The sequence below is a fragment of the Falco rusticolus genome, chromosome 3, assembly GCF_015220075.1.
Source record: "Falco rusticolus isolate bFalRus1 chromosome 3, bFalRus1.pri, whole genome shotgun sequence".
In the NCBI taxonomy this organism is placed as follows: Eukaryota; Metazoa; Chordata; class Aves; order Falconiformes; family Falconidae; genus Falco; species Falco rusticolus.
Window position 1 is genome coordinate 106,303,638 of NC_051189.1, and position 22,736 is coordinate 106,326,373.

General features: G+C 42.5%; 1 protein-coding gene across 1 annotated transcript; it reads left to right on the forward strand.

Annotated features, from left to right (window-relative positions):
• The first annotated feature begins 1,467 nt into the window (after window positions 1-1,467).
• TTC34 (tetratricopeptide repeat domain 34) lies at window positions 1,468-19,101 on the forward strand. Its single transcript, XM_037380052.1, has 7 exons — window positions 1,468-3,046; window positions 4,561-4,784; window positions 6,987-7,179; window positions 11,725-11,891; window positions 12,784-13,055; window positions 13,322-13,529; window positions 18,583-19,101. Exons 1-7 carry the CDS (start codon window positions 1,468-1,470, stop codon window positions 19,099-19,101), a joined length of 3,162 nt encoding a protein of 1,053 aa, XP_037235949.1.
• The last annotated feature ends 3,635 nt before the right edge of the window (window positions 19,102-22,736 follow it).

Below are 22,736 nucleotides of genomic sequence, written 5' to 3' on the forward strand. Positions count from 1 at the left end.
AAAGTAATGGGCAAACTCTTAATGTCAAAAAATCACTATTCATCACAGGGTTTTTTTTCTCTTGTGAATGTCAAAGAATATGGATAAGGAAAAAGCCTGACTTCAGAAGTGACCGTGGCTTAAAGGAACATCATCCCTCTGAACACTCCGACAAACATCACTGTTTACAGCTAAAACCAGGTTTTATTATTAAAAAAACAAGGTTAAACAAGTAGGCTGCACCAAAGACAGTTTGTTGTTGCTTTGGCTGACTAACTCGCTTTACCTTAGTCCCACCAAGGGGTCAAGGGACCTGGCTGACTTTTCCTGAGGTAACAGTCTCTTCCCCGGCCCTCGCCCTCGCCGCCAGCGCCGTTCCCTCACGACCACCGCGAGCTGGGAAGCGCCAAGCCAGCCCAGCGCAGCGCGGCCCGCCAGCGCGACGCGAGGGGCTGCAGCGGGGCCGGGGCCTGCGGCCGGCAGCGGCCACCCCGGGGCCCAGAGGCGCGCTACGGGCGGCCGCAGGCCCGGCCGCCTCACTGTGCCGCCCCCGGCACGGCTCCCCGCCGCCTCACAGGGCCGCCCCCGGCACGGCTCCTCACAGGGCTGCCCCCCGGCCCGGCCGCCTCACCGGGCCGCCCCCGGCCCGGTTCCTCACCAGGCCGCCCCCGGCACGGCTCCCCGCCGCCGCCAGGGCCGCCCGCCCGGCCCCGCAGCCGGGGCAGTGTTTGCGGTCTCCAAGCAACAGGGCTCCTGGCTCCGGCCCCGCGCTGACGTCCCGCCGGCTGCCCGGCCGCGCCTCACCTCGCCTCAGCGCGCCCCGCCGCAGGAGCCCGGCGGGAACGGGCCGCGCGGGGCCCATCGCGGACGCCCGCGCTCAGGTATTTGCGCTCCCCAGGTTCCCTCACGGCCAGGGCCGGGCCCCGAGGCCGGCGGCGCAGCTCGGGGCCTTCCACTGGACCGCGCCGTTCCCGCCGCCCCCGGCAGGCAGGTGCCACTTTTCCGCCTCTCCAGGGCAAATGGGGGAAGGCGAGTGGTGGGCAAAGCGTCGAGGTGCTGCTGTGTCTCCTCATTGCCAGCCACCAGCACTGACATACTGTCCTGCGGATTAAAAATCCTTCAAATTATCAAATGGACATCTCGGCCAGGGAGGACGAAGCCCAGTAGGCCCCCCAGCCTGGCCAGGCAGTAGGGCAGGGAGCACTGCAAGGTTGTGTGGCAGTGGCCTGGCTCCGTGCCTTATGGGCTGAGAACCTCTGCAGTGTTTCTTCTCTTGGCTTTGCTTCCCAGTAAACCCAGTCAGTCAGTGACAAAACCCTGGCTTTTAACAGCATCTGGGCTTGCTTATGTCTGTCAGTTGGAAAGCTACCCCTCCACCAAGCAAAAAATTGTGTGTTCCACAGCCCCTCATGTTGCTGATTTTCTGTTTTACAGGTACTAGCCACGTTACGTGTGTGACACCGCTTGGTGAAGATACCAGCAGTAAAAATGTCACCTCAGGAGCTTGCTGCACTGGTCTGCAAAGAAGGGGACCACCATCTCGCCCAGCAGGAATTACCAACAGCCACTGCTTTCTACATGGCTGCCTTCAGCTGCAGTGCCCACACAGCAGTACAGAAAGTGAAGTCCTTAGACAAAGGGCTCTGGGAGAATGTGATAGCCACTCTGGAGATGTGGTGCAAAGGCAAGAATCAGATTCCCAAGATCCAGAGCAAGAACCTGGCCGTTGTTTCCCTCAGTGTGGGAATAGCTGCCATCTTTCTCTCTACTCTGAGTCCCAACAATGTGGTATCCTCGGTATATAAACTGGAGACCCTGCTTAGGCAAGGATGCCCAGAGGAGGTGCTGTGTAAATGCAATAGCCTGCTGAAGGCTAACCCAAAGTATTCAATGGAACTGCTGCTGCTGAGGGCATTGGCATGGGTGCTGTCAGGGACACAAGTTAGGAAGGCAGTTGCAGACTATATCCAAGCCTTTGTGAGACATCAGGCTGAGGCAGTGGCCTATGTGTGTACCAGGCAAAGGGAACACCTGCCACAGGTCATCCAGGCCTTCTCTAATTATCTCTCGACATATCAGAAAGAAAGCCCAGACTGCAGTTCCTTAGACCAGTGGCTGGGCAACTGCTACTACTTCCTGTCTGCTGTGGCACCAGATGATCTCTGGGTTTGCAGGGTGCATGCAGCTTATCTCTTTAAGAAAAGCCAATTTGAGGAGTGTGTGGCAGTTTGTAGCAAGGCCCTCAAGGGCTTCTCAGCTGATAATAATCTCAGAAATGAGAAAGCTTCAGGTCTGCTCTTAGAACGGGCTGCTGCATATTACTTCTTGGGTGGACGGATGGAGGAAATGACGCAGGATTTAGCAGAAGCCTTTGCAGCCACCCCTGCCCAGGCAATGAAACACTTTGAAGAGCTTTTCTTACCACATGACACTGAGAGGATAGAAGAGCAGGCTAGAACTGTCCTGGAGGTGAAGTTTGCAGCATACAGGGAAGCTGTGCGTACTCGGACCGAACTGAGAGGCAGTCATGGTACTGAACTGCTGCCTTCTGTCATCCAGACAGTCCAATTCCTTCTTCAGATCTCCCCACGGTCGAAACGTGAGCTCAGTGTTCGACTAGCAGACTGCCATCTCCTGCATGGACACATCAGAACTGCCCTGGATATCTGTGAACACCTCTTGGCAGCAGAGCAGAAAACTTACTATAATACTCTCTTAGCATTGCGAGGGTTCTGCTCCCTCCATGCTCATGACCATCTGCAAGCCCTGCAGGACTTCCAAAAGGTCATTGAGCATGATTCTCCACATCCTAACAGCTGTATTAAAGCCTTATGTGGGCGAGGACTTATCCGGATTTCTGGTGGCAGCCATTACTTGACAGCCCTGGATTATATCACAGCTTGCCAGTTAAAGCTGGAAGAAACCATCTTCACAATCAAGGCCTATGTGCCGTGGAACCAAAGAGGGCTGCTTCTAAAAGTTCTCCAAGAAGAAGGACAGAAGATGCTCCAGAAGAAGAGGTACCCAGGAGGCAGTTCTGCCTGTGGGCAGACAAATAAACAGGGCTGTGTGGATTCCTAACAAAAAGAGAGCAGCTTGAGTAGTAGAGTGATTACTTGCTTCAGATATATAAGAATAGAATATAGATCCGTTTAAAGTTCCTAATTAACATAATGGGTTGAAATAAAACTGCAGTGTGATTATTCCAGCAAAATGCTGTTCACTGGTATGTCACAATACAATAGGCTCCACATAGGCAAATCAGCTCAATCCTTCTATGGAAGTTAATCCATTATAAACCAATTGGCCTAAGCTAGGAGCGTGCACAACGCTAAAGGGAACATGACAGAGATTTCTCCTCTAAAGGAGTAGATACATCCATAATGGAACAGATTTGTTGGTGCTAGCTGGCACCTTGCAGCTCTGAACTGAAGGGTTTGTTGGGCCGTGAAGTACTAAGCCCCTAGAAAGTGTTCTTCCAAGACAGAGCTGAAGTGCTGCTGTCCATGTATTTGGTGCTGGCAATCCAAATTCTTTTTTCTGTGCTAACTGTATTAATGTCATATTTAAGGTGGCGAGATCTGAGACAGGAATGCCAAGCTATTCCAGCTAAATCCATTAAAAACTGAGTTTGAAGGTAGAACTAGGTTTAACAGAGGGACTCTGAGGTTTAATACTTAAACTCATCTTTCTAAAGATCAGAAATAATTGCTTATCAGAATAGTATCTTTATTAGGTTTTTGATTTCTTCCAACACAAAACAAGCTAGTATTTAAATCTAAAAGTTTCAGTGGTTCATTTTCAAAGTTTTTTCCAATACCACCCCAAGAAAAGTCTTCCATTTTCTCCAAAACTGAAGTTTTATATTACTTTCTCAGATTTCCCTTATGTGAAATACTAATATTTCAGGAGAAAAATTGAAAATTGAAGTGGGAAATAGCATGTGAAAGTTCATCTCAGGTGGCTGCTCTTTACGACTGATACCCACATTTATTTAGTCTCTTAATAATTGTTGTGCTATTATGGCCTTTTTCTGCAGTTGCATGATGCGCATTCCATATCCAGTACTTGGGGTCTGCACTCCGGTATCACTGAAGGACGGGACTAACTCATTCAGTGTTGCGCTGGCAGATCAGGACACAAACACAAGCCCCCTTAGACACAGGTCACTGTTTCTGGAACAAGAAGCTACCTATTAACACAGTTCTTCTGAGTCTGTACAAATTTTAACACACAGCTCTTCGTTAGAAATGGTGATTCATTTATTTTTTCACTGTTACTTTTTCCTTTTCTGATTGTGGTATGAACTGCAGGCACAGGTATGAATCATTACTTGTTAACCTTTCTTTAGAGCCTTAACTCCTTAAGAACATGTTGTTATAAAGAGGGATCATGACTATGGAATCAAGCAGCAGACATATCTATGCTGCTGGGTATAGTAAAATGTATTATCCATTTTGATACTGGACTGATAACCTGCTTTTAGCTTTCAGGTGAGACAAAGGTTGTGTTACTCTCATTAGCATTTTTTCCTTGAAGGTGGTCTTCCCCTTTTTTCTTCATTTTTTTTCTCCTCCAGAGATGCCCCTGGGGTTTACCAGCTAGCTTCTCTCTTGGTGGAGCTGGATGCTTCTGATGAAGCATCACGGATCCTTTGCGCTGATTCCCTGTACCAGATGGGCTGTGTAGAAGAAGCTCACAAGCTGCTCTTACTAGCACTCTCCAGAAATCCACAAAGGTCTCCCATCCTGGCTAGACTTGCGCTTCTGCAATTGAAGAAGGGTTTCATGTATGATGGCAACCAGGTAAGGAGCACCTGGCTGGCCAAAATGGGACAGTGATCAGTGATGGTATGGTGCAGAGGGTTGACAACCCTTTTGGCTGATACAGAAGATGCACAGTAGAACTTAAGAGGGACCACTTTAGAGACACAGGCTAGCCAGAGGGTGTACCAAGGGCTTTCAGTTTCCCAACACAGTGCTCTGCTTGTCTTCTGCTCCTCAGTGTTAGTGTGACAACTGTAAGGCTCCGGGTACAAGCTGCACTGTGAGGCCACCTCATTACATGGTGCAAAGGTGGAACCCTCCCCCGTCACACAACCTGTGATGGGTTTTCCAGTGGGGCTGCACCAACCCCAACCTATGCTTCAAGGCATTTCTCAAGAATGTTGGTAAACTGGACAAAGGTCTTTAAAAAAGACAGGAAATGCTAAGAAAATTTGGTGGCTTTCATAAAAAAATTAACCTCCCTGCTTGCAAGGTAATTTTAAAATTCAAACAAAAAATTGAATTTCAAATTCAGAGCACTGCAAAGTTTGATCGTCAAAGGGAACAGCCCTTTGACCTGACTTGATACTGCTTTTCCCCAGACTGCAATGAAATTACATTGTCATGCTCAGTGGTTTGTATGCTTTTCCATTTCACAAATAAACAGTTTGCTGTTAGAAGCTCCATGAATAGCAACAGTGAGTACTGTTGACACAGCAAAACTTGGAGCCTACATGAGGTTTAGGTAGTTCAACTGCTAACAGAACTTTTAAGATCCATAAGTAGGACTTTCTGTCTGTAGCACAGGCCACAGGACTCCTAGCTAAATACATCCCATTAATCACATGCTATTTAATGGCACTTTTAATCAGAGGCTTTAACTAGGCAGAGCATGACTGAGCATCCCGCCCCTGGTGACAATATTGATGGGACTGGTAATTTTCCCCTAGAGAAAAGAAGGCAGAACTACTACCTAACTGATTATCCTAATGAAGCATTGTAGAGGGGGGCGGGGAAAAAAACAAACCCAGAAGCTCAAATATCAGTCTGCAGTTTGCTTTCTTTAGTGGCTAATGACTTGTGCTTGAAACCATGAAAAGGGATTCCAACATGTTGATTCTCCTACCGAGGATTACGAAGCTGAATTACCAGGTTTTGCCGTCAGAGGGAACTATTGCATTTTTTAAATTCCCGTATAAATTGTTAGCCGTAAAGAGAAAGGTTTTATTGTCGCCACTTCACTACTCCCTATGAAGAATAAAAGTGTTGTATAATTTGCGGCTTTTGGGAAGGCTATTAATGAATGACATGACTTTATTACAATCCATATGTTGCCCTGGAAGTCGAATTCCTATCTGTAACTTCTGCTACAAGTTCTAGTTGGAACATACATGTCACCAAAAATTTCTCTTTGAAATGTTTTTGTCCCACCTGCCTGTCAGCACCCAGATATTTGTATCTATTAGTAAAAACAGAGAAAGTAATAAGTTCAATGGATATGTCTGGTACAAGATAACTTTGTTCTTGTCCTGGCTTCTCTGGCTCAGATTTAAATATTGAGTACTTGCTAAGCACATCTGCTTTGCTGGAGGAAACACCTTTTGATTCTTTTCCTTAGGAAATGTAGTAAAAAAGTGCTTGGTGATTTTCATTCTAGTGAATAGAGGCAAAGATACCGTATGTCAGGCAAGATTCTTATCCAGGAGGACAGTAGTTCGTGACTTCTATTTTTCCCAGATTCCCAATAGCAATACTAAAGGAAGGACACAGCACTTCACTGATTTTCCATTAATTCACTGGTTTCAGTTTTACAGTCAAAAGAGGTCACTGGAATGCTTCTGTTCCACAGAAACTTTCTTTATTTGGGGCAATCATCCTGTGGTTCAGCTGTGTTTATAAAAACAGTTAACTGCCAGTCTGAAATAGATGTACCCAAAGTAAGCAAGGCAGCATTATATATTTCTCCAGAATTGTTACCACAGCTGCAGTGGTGGTGAGAAAAGATAAGAATTAATGTTTTCTCCAACATGTATTTACACTGGGGCCAACTGAGGAGTTAAGTAAAATAGATTTGTGGTCCTTGGCTGGACCATGGCTGACTTAAGCCCTAGTGAAAAGTGGGGAAGCACTGGGTAAAAGCATACTTGTCTCACCAGACAGTAGTATTTCCAGCTTTAGCATGACTTCATTTATCTTTTCATGGTGATCTTTTCTCCTGCCTGTTTCTCTCACATTGTTAAGCTGCTAAAGAAAGTGATCAGAATTGGAGATACCTCCTGCCTCCTGCCCATCATGGACATTTTCAAAGATGAAGACCGGAAGCTGATGCAAACTCACTGCCATTTCAGAGCGCTGACCATCTTGAAGAACAAACAGGAGGATGCTGACATCAAAGAAGCCATTGCCTACCTTTCCTTTGCCATCATCGCTTCAGGTATGGTTATCAAGATGCTGATAAGAGATTTACTTCTGTGAGAAATCAGATCAGTGGGTAGGCAAGTCTCATCTGTCATTTCCCCAACAAGAAGACTGAAACAGTAGACTTCCAAAAACAGGTGAAGAGCAGGAAAAAAGTTGTTTAAAGTAGCAACACATCTGGACCATGAAAAAGTGCACTTAAACAGTGACTGCGGTTCTTACTGTCCCATAAGTAGCTTGTGAAGTCCTTGAAATGGGTTGCAAGTGTTCAGTTTAGTTCAGTTCTACAGGGACATCAGCTTTTAAATTGCACTGTTCATGTGCTAAAAGTTAAGTTCAGGCATAAACCACCCTAACTGGGTCATATCAACACAAAGAACCCCAAATTCCTTCATTATTTGGAAAAGACCTTTACCATTCTGAACCCATCTATTTCCAGCTGGTGGTTTGAAATTTCTGATCTAATCATTTCCCCATTTTTTCTGCTCCAGAAATACAATGTGCAGAGTGTACAGGAAACACAACGTATGTCTTCCTTACACTTTAGCCTTTTGTTGTGGTAGACCTGCTACTGAACATCAGGATGCAATTAGTGTTTAGTTGCTGTAGGTTGCTTCTGAGTAATTGGTCTGGAGAAACTGATTTGTAACCATGCTTATTTTCGTACATATGATCACAGATTTTCTCACAATTATAGCCGTGCTGTTGAACAAACCACATGTTTTAATGTTAGCAGTGCTACCTTCTCAGAGCCATTAGATTATTTTCTTTTTTGTGCCATGCTTTCCATCTTTACTGTGGTTTAAAAAAAGACCCTTTTAATATAAGCAGTGTAATTCTGTTCTTGCATTGGTAAAGGAAAAGCAGAATGGCAGGGGGATTCTTCTGTACTTAATGTAGGGAGGCTGTTATATTGCAGCAACAGATACATGCTCAAAATGTATCTGACAAGGAAAAGTCTCAAGGAAATCTTACAGAATTATCTGTCCTTCTATAAAACTTGATTTTTCAGTAACTGGTGACTGAGGTAAGCCTGGAGTCTGGTAATGTTGAGGGAAGCCAGGGCTTTTTGATCCTGTTGTCCAGCTGCTAGTTTACACAACTATATTTTTGGTAATGTTTCCCCAGAAAATTAAACTTGATCAGATGAATGAGAGAGATGAGAGCTGCTATGAAAATACAATATAATTGTTTCTTAAAGAGATCAAAGCCAAACTTGTGATAAATGAGAGGGAATCTGGTCCCTGTGAGCAGTTAGTGCTTGAATGAGAGGACACTTCACAGAATCATCGAGATGAAGGAAATCCCCCTTTCAGGAGAAAAAAACAGCATTCACCCTATTTGTTTTGCATAACTTTTAGAGGAGATGCTAGCTGATACATAATTTGGAAAAGCTACTGAAACTGAGACAGCTTCAGCCTGTTTTAGACAAGCAGTGCAGAAGTAGAAGGCTCCCCTATTTCAGCCTTGGTTTGTTACATTAGTTAATCCCCTGAAAACCTTCGCACCAATGATATTTACTTGGTACCTGTTTCATCAGAATGAACACATTGTAAATACAGTCATTGCAGCAAACAACCTGCCTTCTTGTTCCAACACACCAAAGAATGTGTAGTTCCAGTGCAAAAGAGTGAAAGCATCCACTTACATGCATCATTATCCTAGCTTTTCCTGAGGAGAGAGATCAGGCTAACGTGGAAGTGCTTCTGGCATGTTCCAAGTAAAACCATGTTTGTATGGAAATCTGCCTTTCACTCTGAGCAAATGTTATGACAGCATCATTGAGAAGAAGAGAGATCGGTTTATGAAAATGGAAAAAAACCCTGTTAATTGCTTTGAGATGGTTCCATTTCACAGCCCGTGCATTCCAGCTTATCAACTCCCCACCTGCTAGAACAGATGCTTGTTAAGAAATAGATATTGTCTTCATAGGAGCCAATTGGTAGAGCTTCAGAGCGATAACAACCTTTGGTACAGAAGTTCTGGAGCATATCAGGAGGCAGAAAAAGCCTCATTACTGTAAAAGAATTGCTTGGAGCCTGTCTGCTGGCTCATCTCTGCAGGCAGCTGTGCAAGACCCTGTGTTTGCTGACCTCCTTATGAAAAAATATTTACAGTGGCACCGATGATTTATCATCCCATATTGGGATGCCACAGTTACTGATTGCAAGCCTGAGCGTGTTAAGATCCTTATTGAAACTGACTTGAAAGGAAGAGGCATGTGGATGGCAGAAAGATACATGCTCTGCAACTAGTGAATGGATGGACCGTGATTTTCATTGTCACTATATGTGTTTATTTGGGCGGCACTTATGTGAAAGCAGAGAAAAAAGAACCTTAGTATCACAAATCTCAGTGCATATTAAGAGTGGCAGTAAATTAGTCAGTCCCTTCTGGATTACTGTTACCACTATATTAAAACAGCCAAATGGCCTTGTACCTCCATCCTCACGTATCTTCCTCTTAGACGTTTCTTCTCTCATTTCTGCTGCTCCTATTCCATTGTACTAAAATCTCCAAAGGTTCCTCCTAATGGACTGGATCCTAACGCAGCTCAGATCACATCATTGGTAGGTTGCCTCCATTTGTTGCATGTTAATGACGTCTTTGGAGAAAGGTGTGGTAAAGGGACAGGTATGGTGATATGAAGACATTCCTGTTTACAATAGCCTCGACCTCCTTTTTCTGCTTTTCAGAGCAGCATCACAGTGCTGTCTTTTGGATTTCCCCATGAAAATGCGTGGAAGACCTTAGGACAGAATAACTGCAAATAAGGGCAAAGCTTTCTAGACCTCAAAAATTTATAGAATTAGCTTCATGACAACTGGCAAACATGGAATTTCTCTATACTGTCAGCTGGCTGAATCTAGGTATCCCAGAGAAGGTAGGGGGAAAAAATTGCCTGCATGGGAAGGTTGAGTGCTTAGTAATTGCAGACCACTCCTTTTGCTTCCTTTGGCTGTTCCTGAGGAGACACACTTTTGCTGAGACCTTGAGGCAATCAGAAAAGCAGTCATGGATATTTGAGGAAAGACTGTTGATCGACATGTATATTTGTTTTTGGAAACCAGGAAGCTTTTGAACTAGTTGAGCAATGTGATTTTATGATTTTAATTCTGTTACCTTTTCCACTCATTCAATTTTTTATTACAATGTTCTTTTGGCATGTTTAACCAGACTGAAGAGTCTTTGAAGTGGGACCTGTGTTTTTGGCATGCCTGGCACAGTATGGTTCCTGTTCCTGTCTGGAAAGTTAGAGTTGAGTCACAGTAGGACTGTTACAGTTATAAATCAAATTGCAGCCATGCAACTATGCTCAGCAAAGTGCCCTTTCTTTCTGTATATCTAAAGCTATTAGAATTATTTTTTTTCTTCCCGTAAATATATACATACACCTTTTTAGCTATTTCCAGAACTGGTTCTTCTGCTTATAACATGCAGAATCTTTCTTTTTTGAAAAAGTCATCTTAGTAGCAAAATACATGCCCTGAAAAGGGATTTTTGCACATACTGCAGCCCAGACTTCTTTATTGGTCCAGGCTTGCCTGTCCTTTGATGGCCTACAGAGCAAGTAGAAAGATACAATGATTTCTGCTGTCAGCTATCCATAAGTGAGAAACATGGCTACTTTTATGTCACAGAGTGGAAGACCAGGTTCACATTCACATTTGTGGATAGGCTTGCTGGTTGTGTAGGAAAGCTTTTGGTATTAGACTAGCATAACACCCAAACTGCTCTGTCTCTATGTCCCATTAATGTTTCGCTGGCTTGCATCAAATATATAGACATTATCCCAACCAGCCATGAAAGATGCGTTTCCCAAGTTCAATGATGACATATGAAGAAACTGAGTGCTTTTTCTGATGTTAGATAGGAATTTTGAAGCAAAGCTAAACAATGAACTCCGGTCCTGAGCAGCAACACTGAATCACAACTCATCATTTCCCTGCAGAATGACATTGACATGTGCATCACAAGACCTAGAACATCACAATAGCCTTGTCTTTGTAATACATACCAGAAAACACTTTCAAGACTTCACCAGTGAAAATTCATTCTTTGAACAGAATTCTGCTAGCCTCAGCAGGACACTTAACTGATTCAGTGCTGTGTTTTGAAAACAAAGTGACAGATTCTTTTTTTTTTCCTTTCAAATCAGACCTGATAGCACACAATAGGAATTCCACTAGCAACAAAAATAAAGGAAGCTATGACTTAAGTACTGTCACTGTACTTCATCAGGTATGCTCAGGCAGCACTCTCCTATTCTTCTTCCAGTCACAACTGTGGATTGCAGTTCCTTATCATAACGCATTTACCTCTGTCCAGCACACCCCTCTTATTCCACCCTTGCCACAGCTCTGAATAAAGTGGTACGTACTTTTCATTCCTGCAGTCACTGTAACGCAACATGTAGGTCTACTGCATCATTTTCCCTTAGCTGCTTTGAAGCCCCTTGGTGGGGCTTAGTGGTTTGCACATACTGGGATTTACTGTACCTGCTTTAGAGCAGTAGACTTGAGACCTTTCAGCTAACAATGGCTGCATTTCTCTCCACCAGGTGGTTATGCTGAAGATTGCCTTCTCATCAGAGCTCAGTGTTATGGGCGCCTTGGTCAGAAGAAAACCGCTATTTTTGATTTTAATGCCATCCTAAAGGAGGACCCTAGGAATGTGCAAGCATTGAGTGGACGAGGACTCATTTACCTTGCTCTGAAGCAGCAGAAGGTATCACTGTATTGATTTGCTGATGATTTTTCTGACGGTATTAATCAATATTAGTGTAAGATACCACAGGTTTTGTCATGGATTCACTTAAAAGTTTTTCACAGAATTTGGGCAGTGAAAGGCTCTTGTTTTGGCTTGGTGTATAAGTAGTCGGCTTGATGTTACATGTTTGCTTTCCCAAGGCTAGAGAGAGAAAGTCTAAACCTTAATCACAGATCTTCTTCACTGTTGCTACCATGCATTGATTTGCAGTGCTGCAAACTCCCCTGCATTTGATCTCACATTTCCATGACAAGATTTTGTGTTAGATGAAATGTGGCAACAACAAGAGGAAAAAGAAAGAACAGTTTCAAGGTTTAGCGAGTCCCTCTCCATCATCTGTGAAAAGCTCATGTATGCAATTAGTGTTAGGGGGGACTTTTGAGATTGCAGTATATCATTGCCTGGAAGTCATGTCAGATGTTCACATGGTTTATATGCTTCTAATATGGGCAATAGCCTTACACTTTCCCTGCACATCATAGCAATCCTGCAGTGCATTTGAAATGGTGCATCCCTAATTGGGTGTGTGGTTTTGTGCTGGTTTGTCCTGACTGAGCCAAATCCTGCTTGCACTTACTTATTCACAGCATCTCTTTCTTGTTGCTGTAAGAATCTTGTTCAGTGATAATCTGGAGAGTTCAAAACAGTTTGCAAATAGTCATTCAAGCCTGTCTTTATGCTCTTATATCAGCTTTGCAACAGAAAAAGATGCAGCACAAGGACAGGAAAGAGCTTCCAAAGGTGTGCATGTGATCTGTGGGAAAGCAGAGAACTGAAGGCACCTGGAAGAACAAATTATCAATACATAATTACTACTACCATTTCATCATTTGGTCTTGTTTTTACATAGGAAGCAGTGCAAGATTTGATCTCAGCACTGAAGGTGGAGGCAGGAGTAGTGGTCCCAGCGATCCTGTCTTTAAAGCATGAAGCCCAAGGACTGATCACTCAATGGCTCCTTCAGCATGGCAGGACTGCATTAACTGAGGTCGTTGCTACTAAAGACCTTTCAAAAGAAGAAACCCTCAAGGATCTTCTCATGATTGCAAAAGCACTAGTCCAGATTTGCAAGGATGCGCAATATCACATCTTCTACACAGATGTTTTGGTTGCAAGTGGTAAGTTCCCATTCGTTTACATAGCTGATCAGACTAAGTGAATGAGCAGTAAATTAAAAGAAAGTGAATGTTAAATGGCAAGCATATTGTTGTGTTTTACTTCTCAAGACAAGCTTGCAAATGTTTTGGGAAAGGGTATGAACTAATTAATACCCTTAGATTTGGGCTATGGACAGGCTACCTAAATCCTGCTTTGGTAAGTTTTCTTAACGTCTCTTTCTCTACATGGAATGGGTTATATAGCTTATATTGGTGTTAACCAACAGGAAGGTATGAAGAGGCCCTTGATCACCTTCATGAAGCATTTGGCCACTCTCCTGATGACTTTGCTAATGCAAGACTAGCTGTGCTGCAGCTGAAGAAGAGGAGTGTGGCAGCAGCAGCTCACTTATTCAGCATCCTAGCTGAGAAAGATGAAAGGGAGTTGGAGTTTCTGCTGAACTTCGTAGACACTAAGCAACAGCAGAATCTCTCTCAGGTACAATCCTTTTTTTAATGCCGCATCCATTAATTCAGTGGGGAAAGAAATGGGAAACAAAATTAGGTTGCAGAGATTTTTTCTGCCTTGTCTTGAACAGCAATGTGCAGGAAGACCATTTATCAGATGAACAAGGAACAAATTAGCTTCTTCCTCCAGCCTTCCCTTCAGCCAGATTAGGGATCGAATCCAAACTTCTTTCATTGCAATGACCTTGCTTCAGTCTCTAATAATTCATCATTACCGCTTCTTACCACTTGAGGGAATTTTTTTGTTGGTCTCCCTAGCATGAGACCTGTTTAATGCCAATACTAAAATGAGGGGATGTGAGGGTCAGCAGCTAGAGATTTAATAAGATCAATGCTAGTATCACACTCTGTATGAGTTACATGGTGCTCTTGGGGGGGGGGGAGGAATTAATGATTTGTTCGTTTTCTTGATGAAACGACACTGAAGGTTCTGATTCAGTCACATTAAATGCTTCAATCCTTTTTGTGTAACATTCAGGAATTTAAATATATTGATATTTTTATAAAATTACTAGCCTTTGAGGTTGGTATTGGTTTTCTTAGCTAAAACTGACACAGAAATAGCACGTTGCTCTAGTCTACCCAAGTACATATTTTTCAGTATTTTTTTAGAGTTTCTCCCCCAGGTACATGCAGCTCTGAGAAAGCATCTCCAATAGTAAGACAGGACAAGGTCAGATTGATGGTGAGGAGTTTTAACATTCACTCAAGCATCTGCAATTCTGATTACCCAGAAGCTCTGTGTTCTGAGAATCAGTTTGCTTCCTTTTATTCAATTTGTAGATTGTGTGCGCCCTGGTGAGAAGCTATATTGTTATGCTTTCTCCCAGGTTATAAAGCAAACAACATGCTGATGTACTTAATGCATCTTGAGAGGAGTACTTTGTATGTATTTTAGCAAAACAGCAGGAGGATATAAGTAAACAAGTATTAATTTACCAGTCCCTAGATATACCCCATTACAGAGAAAAGAGCCCCTTTCTTCTGAATAATGTAGAAAGTTCTGTCTTATGGGGAAGAGTTTGAAGATACTAGAGCCAATTTGCAGTCTTTCACCATATAAAGTTGACAAAAGTACAATCAAGTATGTGTCTATGGGGGGCTTAAGGAAGTGTCTATAAATGAAGATGTTTTACAGCTGAATTTCCCTTGCTGCCACATTACTTGTTCTGTGTGGAAGTCTCACAGCTAAGTCCATCCATGCTGCTTTGTGTCAATAAGAAAAACCAAACTTAATTCTTGTACAGTTTAAACTGCACTGTATTACGAAATTGCTGGTGCCACAGATTAGTGAAACCTTTAAAATGGGAGAGGCACTTCATGTCTGTGTTTTGGCAGCTGTGGAACAGGGTCTGGAATAAAACCCCTTACTGGTGGCTTGTTTATCATGAAAGATTTCTCTGCCACTTGGGAGAATAGGGGTGGCTGGACTGATTTCAAGACTGGAACTCAATACCAGTGCTGGAAGTAAAAGAGAGAAAAATTACAATTTTTTAAAATCATTAATCTATGGCTTTTTGTTCAACTGAGTAAACATTTGGACTCAAGCACCTGGGAGTCTTTGTATTTTCTAATCTTCAAAGATTACTGAGTGTGATTACTTTTTTTACTGATTAGCCCAGAATCACGAAACTTTTTATATGTATTTTGTGACAAGGGGATAAGTGAGGAAGGAATTGGTTAATTCACCTGCCTGGTGTCCCAAAGGATTTTCCAGTAGCACTTCCTTTTGCCTGCAAGGTTATTCCAGGTTGTGTGTGAAAGGAAGATCTCAGCTTACAGGCAAAATTAGTGCCAACCCCCCAAGTGATGGCCTTACTTTGTCATGGCTCCTAACTACGCTCGAGGTAGTACTCTTTCTGTTACCTCTATTTCACAAATGAGATGACTGAAGCAGAGAAGAGTTTAGTGGTTTATGCTCAGCCCTTAGTCTCAGCAGTCCACGCCACATTGTTTTAGAGCGTTTGGAGATTACAAGCATTATAGAAATGTGTCATCATTATCCTGGAGTCTGGTCTGAAAAGCTAAAAATAATTCTGCATAAGCTGAATAGGAAAGGGTGGAGGAAGGAGAGCTCCTTGATGTACTGCTTTTTTTCATGAAAAACAAAGCAATAAAATTCTTCCATTATTTATAGTCTAAGGGATCCCATGCTAAGAAATTTGTAAACAACTGGGAGAGCCCCAGGGGAATAGGAATCTGAAAGATTTATTAAACTGCAAAAGGTCAGAGGAAGGGAGTTTGCTTGCCGCTAGTGCAGCTTCAACCCTTCAGTTTCCTATGTCAAAGGTTAAATGCATGACTGATTGCTAGCTCCTTGTCCAGCTCTTCACAGCTGCACTTTCTGTTGGCTCTTGAAATGCCATAGGATATCCAGAGCTGACTCCTACAAAAATGGTCTCAAAAGCTATATGGTCTGTGTCAGAATTAGGCCCTCAGCCCAAGGTAGAAGAGCAAATGGGGACTGCAGGTAAAGAAGGAAAGGCTTCCTCCAAACTGCTCTGAAAACATCCAACCTTCTTCCAAAGATCAGCGCTTACCAGTCCATCTCCTAGTATTTTCTGCTCAGAGACTAACCCTTGACCATAATTCCACGTCCATTAAACTCCTCACTCATTTTCTTTCTAAGGAATTGAACCTTGGTCAATGTCAACATAAGATCAGTCACTAGGGACTGGAACCAAAAATGCAACAACAATACATATATTTTCAGTCCTTTATCACACAGTGAGGTAACTAGACGGTAGAAAGGGACGCAGAGACCTAATTCAGGAAGCAGTCCAATCACCAGTTACTTTTGGCCTGCCAAGCCCTTTCCAAGTGGCATCAGAATTATTTCAGTCTGGAAGCCATAATCAAATCTTTAGTGGTAGGTTTGAAGGTGGACTACATAGCCTGCTCTTGGCCTTCCAAAGGCACCTGTAATCAGGCTGATGGCAAGAGTGCTTCTCAAAAGCTACGTGCAGAGAGCAGCTGAACTCAGTTGTGCAATATCCTTCTGGCTTTCTACGCACTTCCTGTATCTTCTTTCCCTAAGTCTTCTTTTCATATTTATCTTGGATCAGAAGATGGTGTGCAAGTAAGCTGCTAATTAATCCATCTGTGTTACACACCAAGAATGGGTCCCAGCTCAGTTCCTTTAAGTCAGGCAGAGCCAAAAGAGAATCCAGCTGCCTAACACCCATGTTTACTCCATCAGTGAAGATAAGAGAGAATCATTTATTCGCAATGCACCTTTTTCCTCCACGTGTGGCAGGAAATGCAGAATCTTGCGGCTTGCTTACTTCAGGGACTGTCAGTGAAATGTGAAGAAGTCAAAGCAGTGGCTCAGCTAATAAGTGGCAATATTGTCTGTGGTGCAGAAAACCAAAATGATCCTGATTAGCACACTAGTAGGTTCAGCATTAGATTAGTCATTCAGCAGAACAACAAAAATTACAGTTTTCTTCTGCCATTGAGACAACAAATGCACTTTAAAGGCTGAAAATTACAATTCAACTATACGAACGCAAGGTATTTTGAAGGACCACACTGTGCTCTTTAGAACAATGTGATCTAGAACTTTAGAATTTCGGGGGGGAACAACTTCTTTTGTCAGGATGTGCCTTACATGCAGATGCAATTCTGGCTTGATGCTCTGCTAAAATCATGCCACTGAGAAAACACTTGCATTAACTAGTTGACTTAAGAACACTTGAAAGGACAAACTAAATTTGCTACTTTTAAAATGTATACAAAACAATAATCTGAGATGGTTTTGGACAAGCTGCCTTACAATTTATGGCCAGAATTATTAAAGTCAGCAATTGACACCATTTGGGGAGAGGTCCTATCTCTATTTCTATGTAAGGAAGCTGAGAGCCTCTAATGAATACAACTGCATAAAGGATTTTACATTCCTTTACAACAAAATAACTGGGATAGAATTCTTTATAAACTGCTAGGAATGGCTAAACTATTTCATGCCACTGGTCTCAGATGAGGTGCTTGGACTTGGCCTGCAATATTGGTCCATTTCTGTTAAACAGCAAACAATTCTAATCCAAGTCACCAAAATAAAAGACCAAGACACACAAAGAGACAGGGAGACCTCAGCTGGCTGTCAGATGTGGCTACTGAGACAGCGGCTGGGCTAACTGAATTTTGGGGAGCCACAAGCATCCAAAGGCAACGTGTGATATCCCATGGAATGAGACAGATGAAAACATTTACCTTGTGTTTGGAGTCACAGCTTGTTTGGCTCAGCGTTCTGTAAGAGCTAAGCTGTTGGTGGCAGCCTTGTTTATAACTTAAATATTCACTCTGCTGCAGCATGTTAAAAGCTTTGTTTATTACCAATAAAGGGAAATAATGAGAAATCCATTTGAGGCAAATAGTTCTAATGGAGTTTTCTTTCTTGACCTTGATGAACCTAAACGCTATGTAGCTCTTTCTGCCTTCTCTATTTTCTTATTGTTTTTCCCTTCAGATAAGGGCAGATAGTCCACTGGCACTTGAGACTGATTTTTCCTGTAGCTTAGATAAACTTCAGTACAGACGAACCTTCATTATTAGCACATGCAAATATTTTTGGGACAGGACATGGGGCTAACTATCTATTGACCAGGAAATACAATTTCCATATACTCTCCTGTTGGAGTAGACCATGGCAGAAATTTAGTTTCATGAAGAGAACACTGCCTACTATTAGAGTTTGGTCCATTCAGTTTTCAGTTCACATATCATTTTTAAGGAATGTAAACTTTAGAAGAAATGAGAGACTTTTAGCAAAATATACAGAAACAAAGAAGAGTGGTTCAGAAATTCTTGAGATAAGAGCAAATGCCTAGTGATTCAAGATTTTTGTATCTGCATGCACAAAATATGCCAATTATATGTTTTCCAACCAGATGCAATTTCAACAGCTGAAAAAGTATTCAAAATTTCTTATGTCTCTATCTACCTGTGGCTGGTCCAGACTAGATACTTTACTCCTTTTGTTTTGTGTTTTGTTTTTTTTCCACACACACACTTTCTGTCCACAGGTAGCAGCCCACGAAGGAAATGTGCTGATTAAAGAATATTGCTATGAGAAGGCTCTTGGTTATTATACCCTGGCTGTCATGACAAGCAAGGATAATCCAAGGTACCTCCGGCAGAGGGCTGCCTGCCTTACACACCTGAAAAAATACGACAAAGCTTTAAAAGATATAGAGAAAGTCATCCAGAAGCATGGCTGTAACAGTCTTAAAACACGTGTTGAGGACCACTGCTCAAAAGGACACCTGCTATTGTCAATGGCTGAGGAAGAAGCAGCAGTTAAGCAGTATATTGAGGCACTGCAGTTAGATGAATCTATGGCATTGTGCAGCATCACGAATGGCCCTGGCAGTGAAATTGTAACGAAAACATTTCATAAGATTGCACAATGTAATTTTGAAATGCAGCATTATGAAGAGGCCTGGAAAATCACAGACTACGGTCTTAAAATTGATAAAAATACTGAACTTAAAAAGCTGAAAACAAGACTTAAGCGAGAGGCATCAAGCTGTAGCATACATTAATCTATCTGTTTCAGAATTTTCCAGTGTCTGCTTTCTAGTTTGTGAGGCTGCAAGAATAACAGAAAGATTAGAAGCTCATGATAAATATGCAGCAGACATGGCACTGAACAAGATCAGAAGTAGAAAGTTTCAGGTAGTGAAACAAAACTGACCAAGAGAGCTGTGAGAAAGGTAAATGGCAGTACTCTGTATTCTTTAAAAGTATTGTGGATGTATGTAAACTCCCCTTGTGAAGAAAGTGTTTTGTCTGGCTAAACTGAACTAATTCTAATGCATGGGTTCCAATCATAGTGAAGCAAAACATTCAAATAGCTAGCAGTTTATGAATAATAACCCTGTATTCCCTAGCTATTTATTTGATTAGCTTTAACACATACTGTTAAATTAAGTACCATTATTTTTATGGGCCAGTGAGAAGTAACTTTTGTAATGTATTTGTGAAGGACCAGATGTATTACACCACTTGGATGACCCGCTCCTGAACGGAAGGAACTGCCCTTGGCATAATCTGGTTGATTTGCAATGATCAGCACCAACATAGAGGAGTAGAGCCGTACAAATGCCAAGTAAACTGTTTTCCTGTTACAGGGGACATAGATAATATAAAGGGTGAGACTCAACAGAGATGAAACATCCAGTCTAGTGACTAATATGCTGTGATCTGGGACACACAGGCAGCTGTACTCCAGACTTCACCTTGGACTTCCAGATCCCTCTGTCTCAGTTTGCCAGTGCAGATAATGGAGATAATCTCTCAGTAGGGGTGTCTGCAAGAGCCTGCTGAATATCATCTTTCACACCCCTGGATATTCGTGCACAAAAGACAGCCCTGGAGCATGAACTAATCAAGAAGCGATCAATGTGCAAGTAGGAGGTCTGGGTTGGAGGCAACGGCCAAGATGGTAATGTGATTGCTCTGCAGCGATTCAGCACTCATTCTTCATCATCCATGCTGGACAGCATGGGAATCAACAACTCACATGCTCTGAAGGGTTTTGCTTGCTGTCATATATATAGCTCCACCACCTGTTAGGGACAGCTAGGCTTAGGGGGCAGCACAGAGATGGTGCCAACATACCCATGGTGTTTCATTTGTGCAATGGGAGTCTACAGATTCGTTTGGAAGCAGCATGCCTATGCTGTGCAGAAAGGAAACAATGAGGAGGGGCCCAAAACAACAGACTCATACGTTTGTTTTGACTGCTCCAAGTGAATTCTCCCAATATTTTTGGAGTGTGATAATACGACCATGGAGAAAAATAGAAACTACTATTGAAAACAAAGATGAAAGCAATACTAAGAACAGCTCTCCTGCTTTGATTAGGGTGGAAGGGGAAGGGAACATTTTCTTTTTTGTTACATTGTTTTCTGAAAGGCAACATTCCAGAGTGAAACTTCATTGAGCAGCCATGCAATCAACCCAATAGGCAATGATAACCATCTGTGCCCTTGCATCTTTTTAAATTCTCTGCATGCTCCTTTTTTTCTTCCCTAAGAGCACAGGTAAGACTGGGCTTCTTTCCTTTCAAATTCAAGAAAAGTTACTCGGATTTTAATCCTAGTGACACTGATGAATTCTTTTTGCTCCTAGTTGCCATCAAGATGCAACAGAATGGTTTGCAAGTTGAAAGAAATAACTTTGCTCATTTTTCTTCAAATAATAACCAATCGATAGGAATTTTCTGTGTGTCACGCTGAAATTTTTAAGCAGTTGTTCAGGGGGTTGGATTTTTGATTTTTTTTTCTTGATTTTTGTTTTGGGTTTTTGATTGAGTGGAATAATAAATCTCTTTACAGCTCCATGTTGCTATTCTGTTAGCATTGCTTCTTTTAGCTGCAGGTTTGGTTCAGTGTCAGTCAGCCAATAGCTTCTCTCTTTAGTAGTTTGATCCTTCTTTGGGTTTTAAAATAGAATAGTTCTGGCTGGAAGGGACCTCTGATGATTATCTAGTTGAGCTGCCTCACCACTTCAGGGATGACCAAAAGTTAAAGCGTATTATTAAGGGCATCATCCAGCTGCCTCTTAAACACTGACAGGCTTGGGGCATCAACCACCTCTAGGAAGCCTCTTCCAGTGTTTGACCACCCTCTTGGTAAAGAAACTTTCCTAATATATAGTCTGAGATGTCTGTGTCTATACAATGTGTTCATGTTGTACACAATTGAGACAGTGTATAGTCTCCTTTGCCATAATTAATATTGCTGAAGATGTTATATAAGCATTGAAATCTAGACACGCAAAGAACAGACACACATGCTCATCTGCACTCAAGTGAAATAACTTCATTACAGAGAGACCATGAATCCAGTTCTACTCCCACTTATCAATGCTGACAGGACTAATATCAGTACAAAAACTGTATGAAGAAAGAATCAGGGTTTAAATCAAAAAAAGAAGAAAACAGTCCATGTAGCCTACTGGATTAGTAGCCTCTCTGCTGAGAGCAGCAGTACCAACTTTCTGAATTTTGCTAAGTCATTTTTAGTGAACTGAGATTTTCCTAAAGCCCCACAGTCTTTCCATTATGTAAAAGTTGAGTATCCTGTTTTTCTCAGACTGCCTGATAGTCATTGAAAGTACTGGGAAGACAATCTAGTTGTCCTGTCTCCCAGGCTAATATTAATTCCACCCGTTGGCCTGGGCTGCCTCTTAGGAAGTTCGGGCATGTTTTGTTTTGTTGAGCAATCTATTATTCTTTGTTGCTCTGAATAGAGTGCATTTATTCCTCCTAAATAAATTTCCCTTTATAAATAGGGACTACATGCATCCCTGCAAGACTGCTATAGAGTTATGCTGAGGAAAACTTTGTTTTCAGTGCCTACAGCTGCCGTTCCTTTAAGCACCAGGAAGGCACATAACTTCTTATCTATTCCTCATGGTCTAGATTAATGGCTGCTTCTCTCAGCAGATCCTAACTGTTCTCATCAGCATTTTTGTTTATCTTCTCTGTCTTCTTTCTGTGCCCACTAAACTACTGTGATCAAAGTCCTTATCTTTGCCTGTGCCTAAGCTTCTGATTCGTTCTTTATTTTTCCATTATGTGCTTGCTCTTCCAACTAATTTCTTAGAATATCAAATAGATCTTCCTGATTAGTCACAGTGAGAGGGGTTTGATTAGCAGCGTCCCTGCATTATGCATGCCTAGGACAATTTCACACTCACCACAACCCATTCTGACACTCATTTCCTGGAGTCCTGGGGAGCAGACAGCATTAAATGTGACCCGTCTATTTCAACTACCGCCCAGCGCATGCACCTAATGGCCAAAATCATTGCTACACCTGCACACTCCCCTGCCTCCACCACTCTATTACACTATGCTTTGCCAGAAGATTGTGTCTTCCAAAAAAACAACATGCTGCATTTTGCAGGGAAGGAGTCCTTTCTGAGTACCTGGCATTTTTAATAGACAGTTACCATCACTGGCTTTGGTTAGAATTCAGGCTAATTGTGATCTTTCATTCAATGCTAGTTAAGGCCCTGAAGACCATTTAAGATGCCTTAGTAGGATGGCTGCACCTGAGCGTGGCTCCAGCCAGACTGCTGCTATGTTAAGCAAGCTATCACAGCTATCAGCAGAGAGGGCATTGTTCTCCCTAGGGAGCTACCTTTTGCTGCTTTCCTTTCAGCCTGG

Coding starts and splice junctions, on each gene's coding strand:
- TTC34 (XM_037380052.1), top strand. CDS start 1,468: ATGTCACCTCAGGAGCTTGCTGCACTGGTCTGCAAAGAAGGGGACCAC. Junction 11,892..12,783: donor TTGCTCTGAAGCAGCAGAAG/GTATCACTGTAT, acceptor GTTTTTACATAG/GAAGCAGTGCAAGATTTGAT. Junction 13,056..13,321: donor GTTTTGGTTGCAAGTGGTAA/GTTCCCATTCGT, acceptor ACCAACAGGAAG/GTATGAAGAGGCCCTTGATC.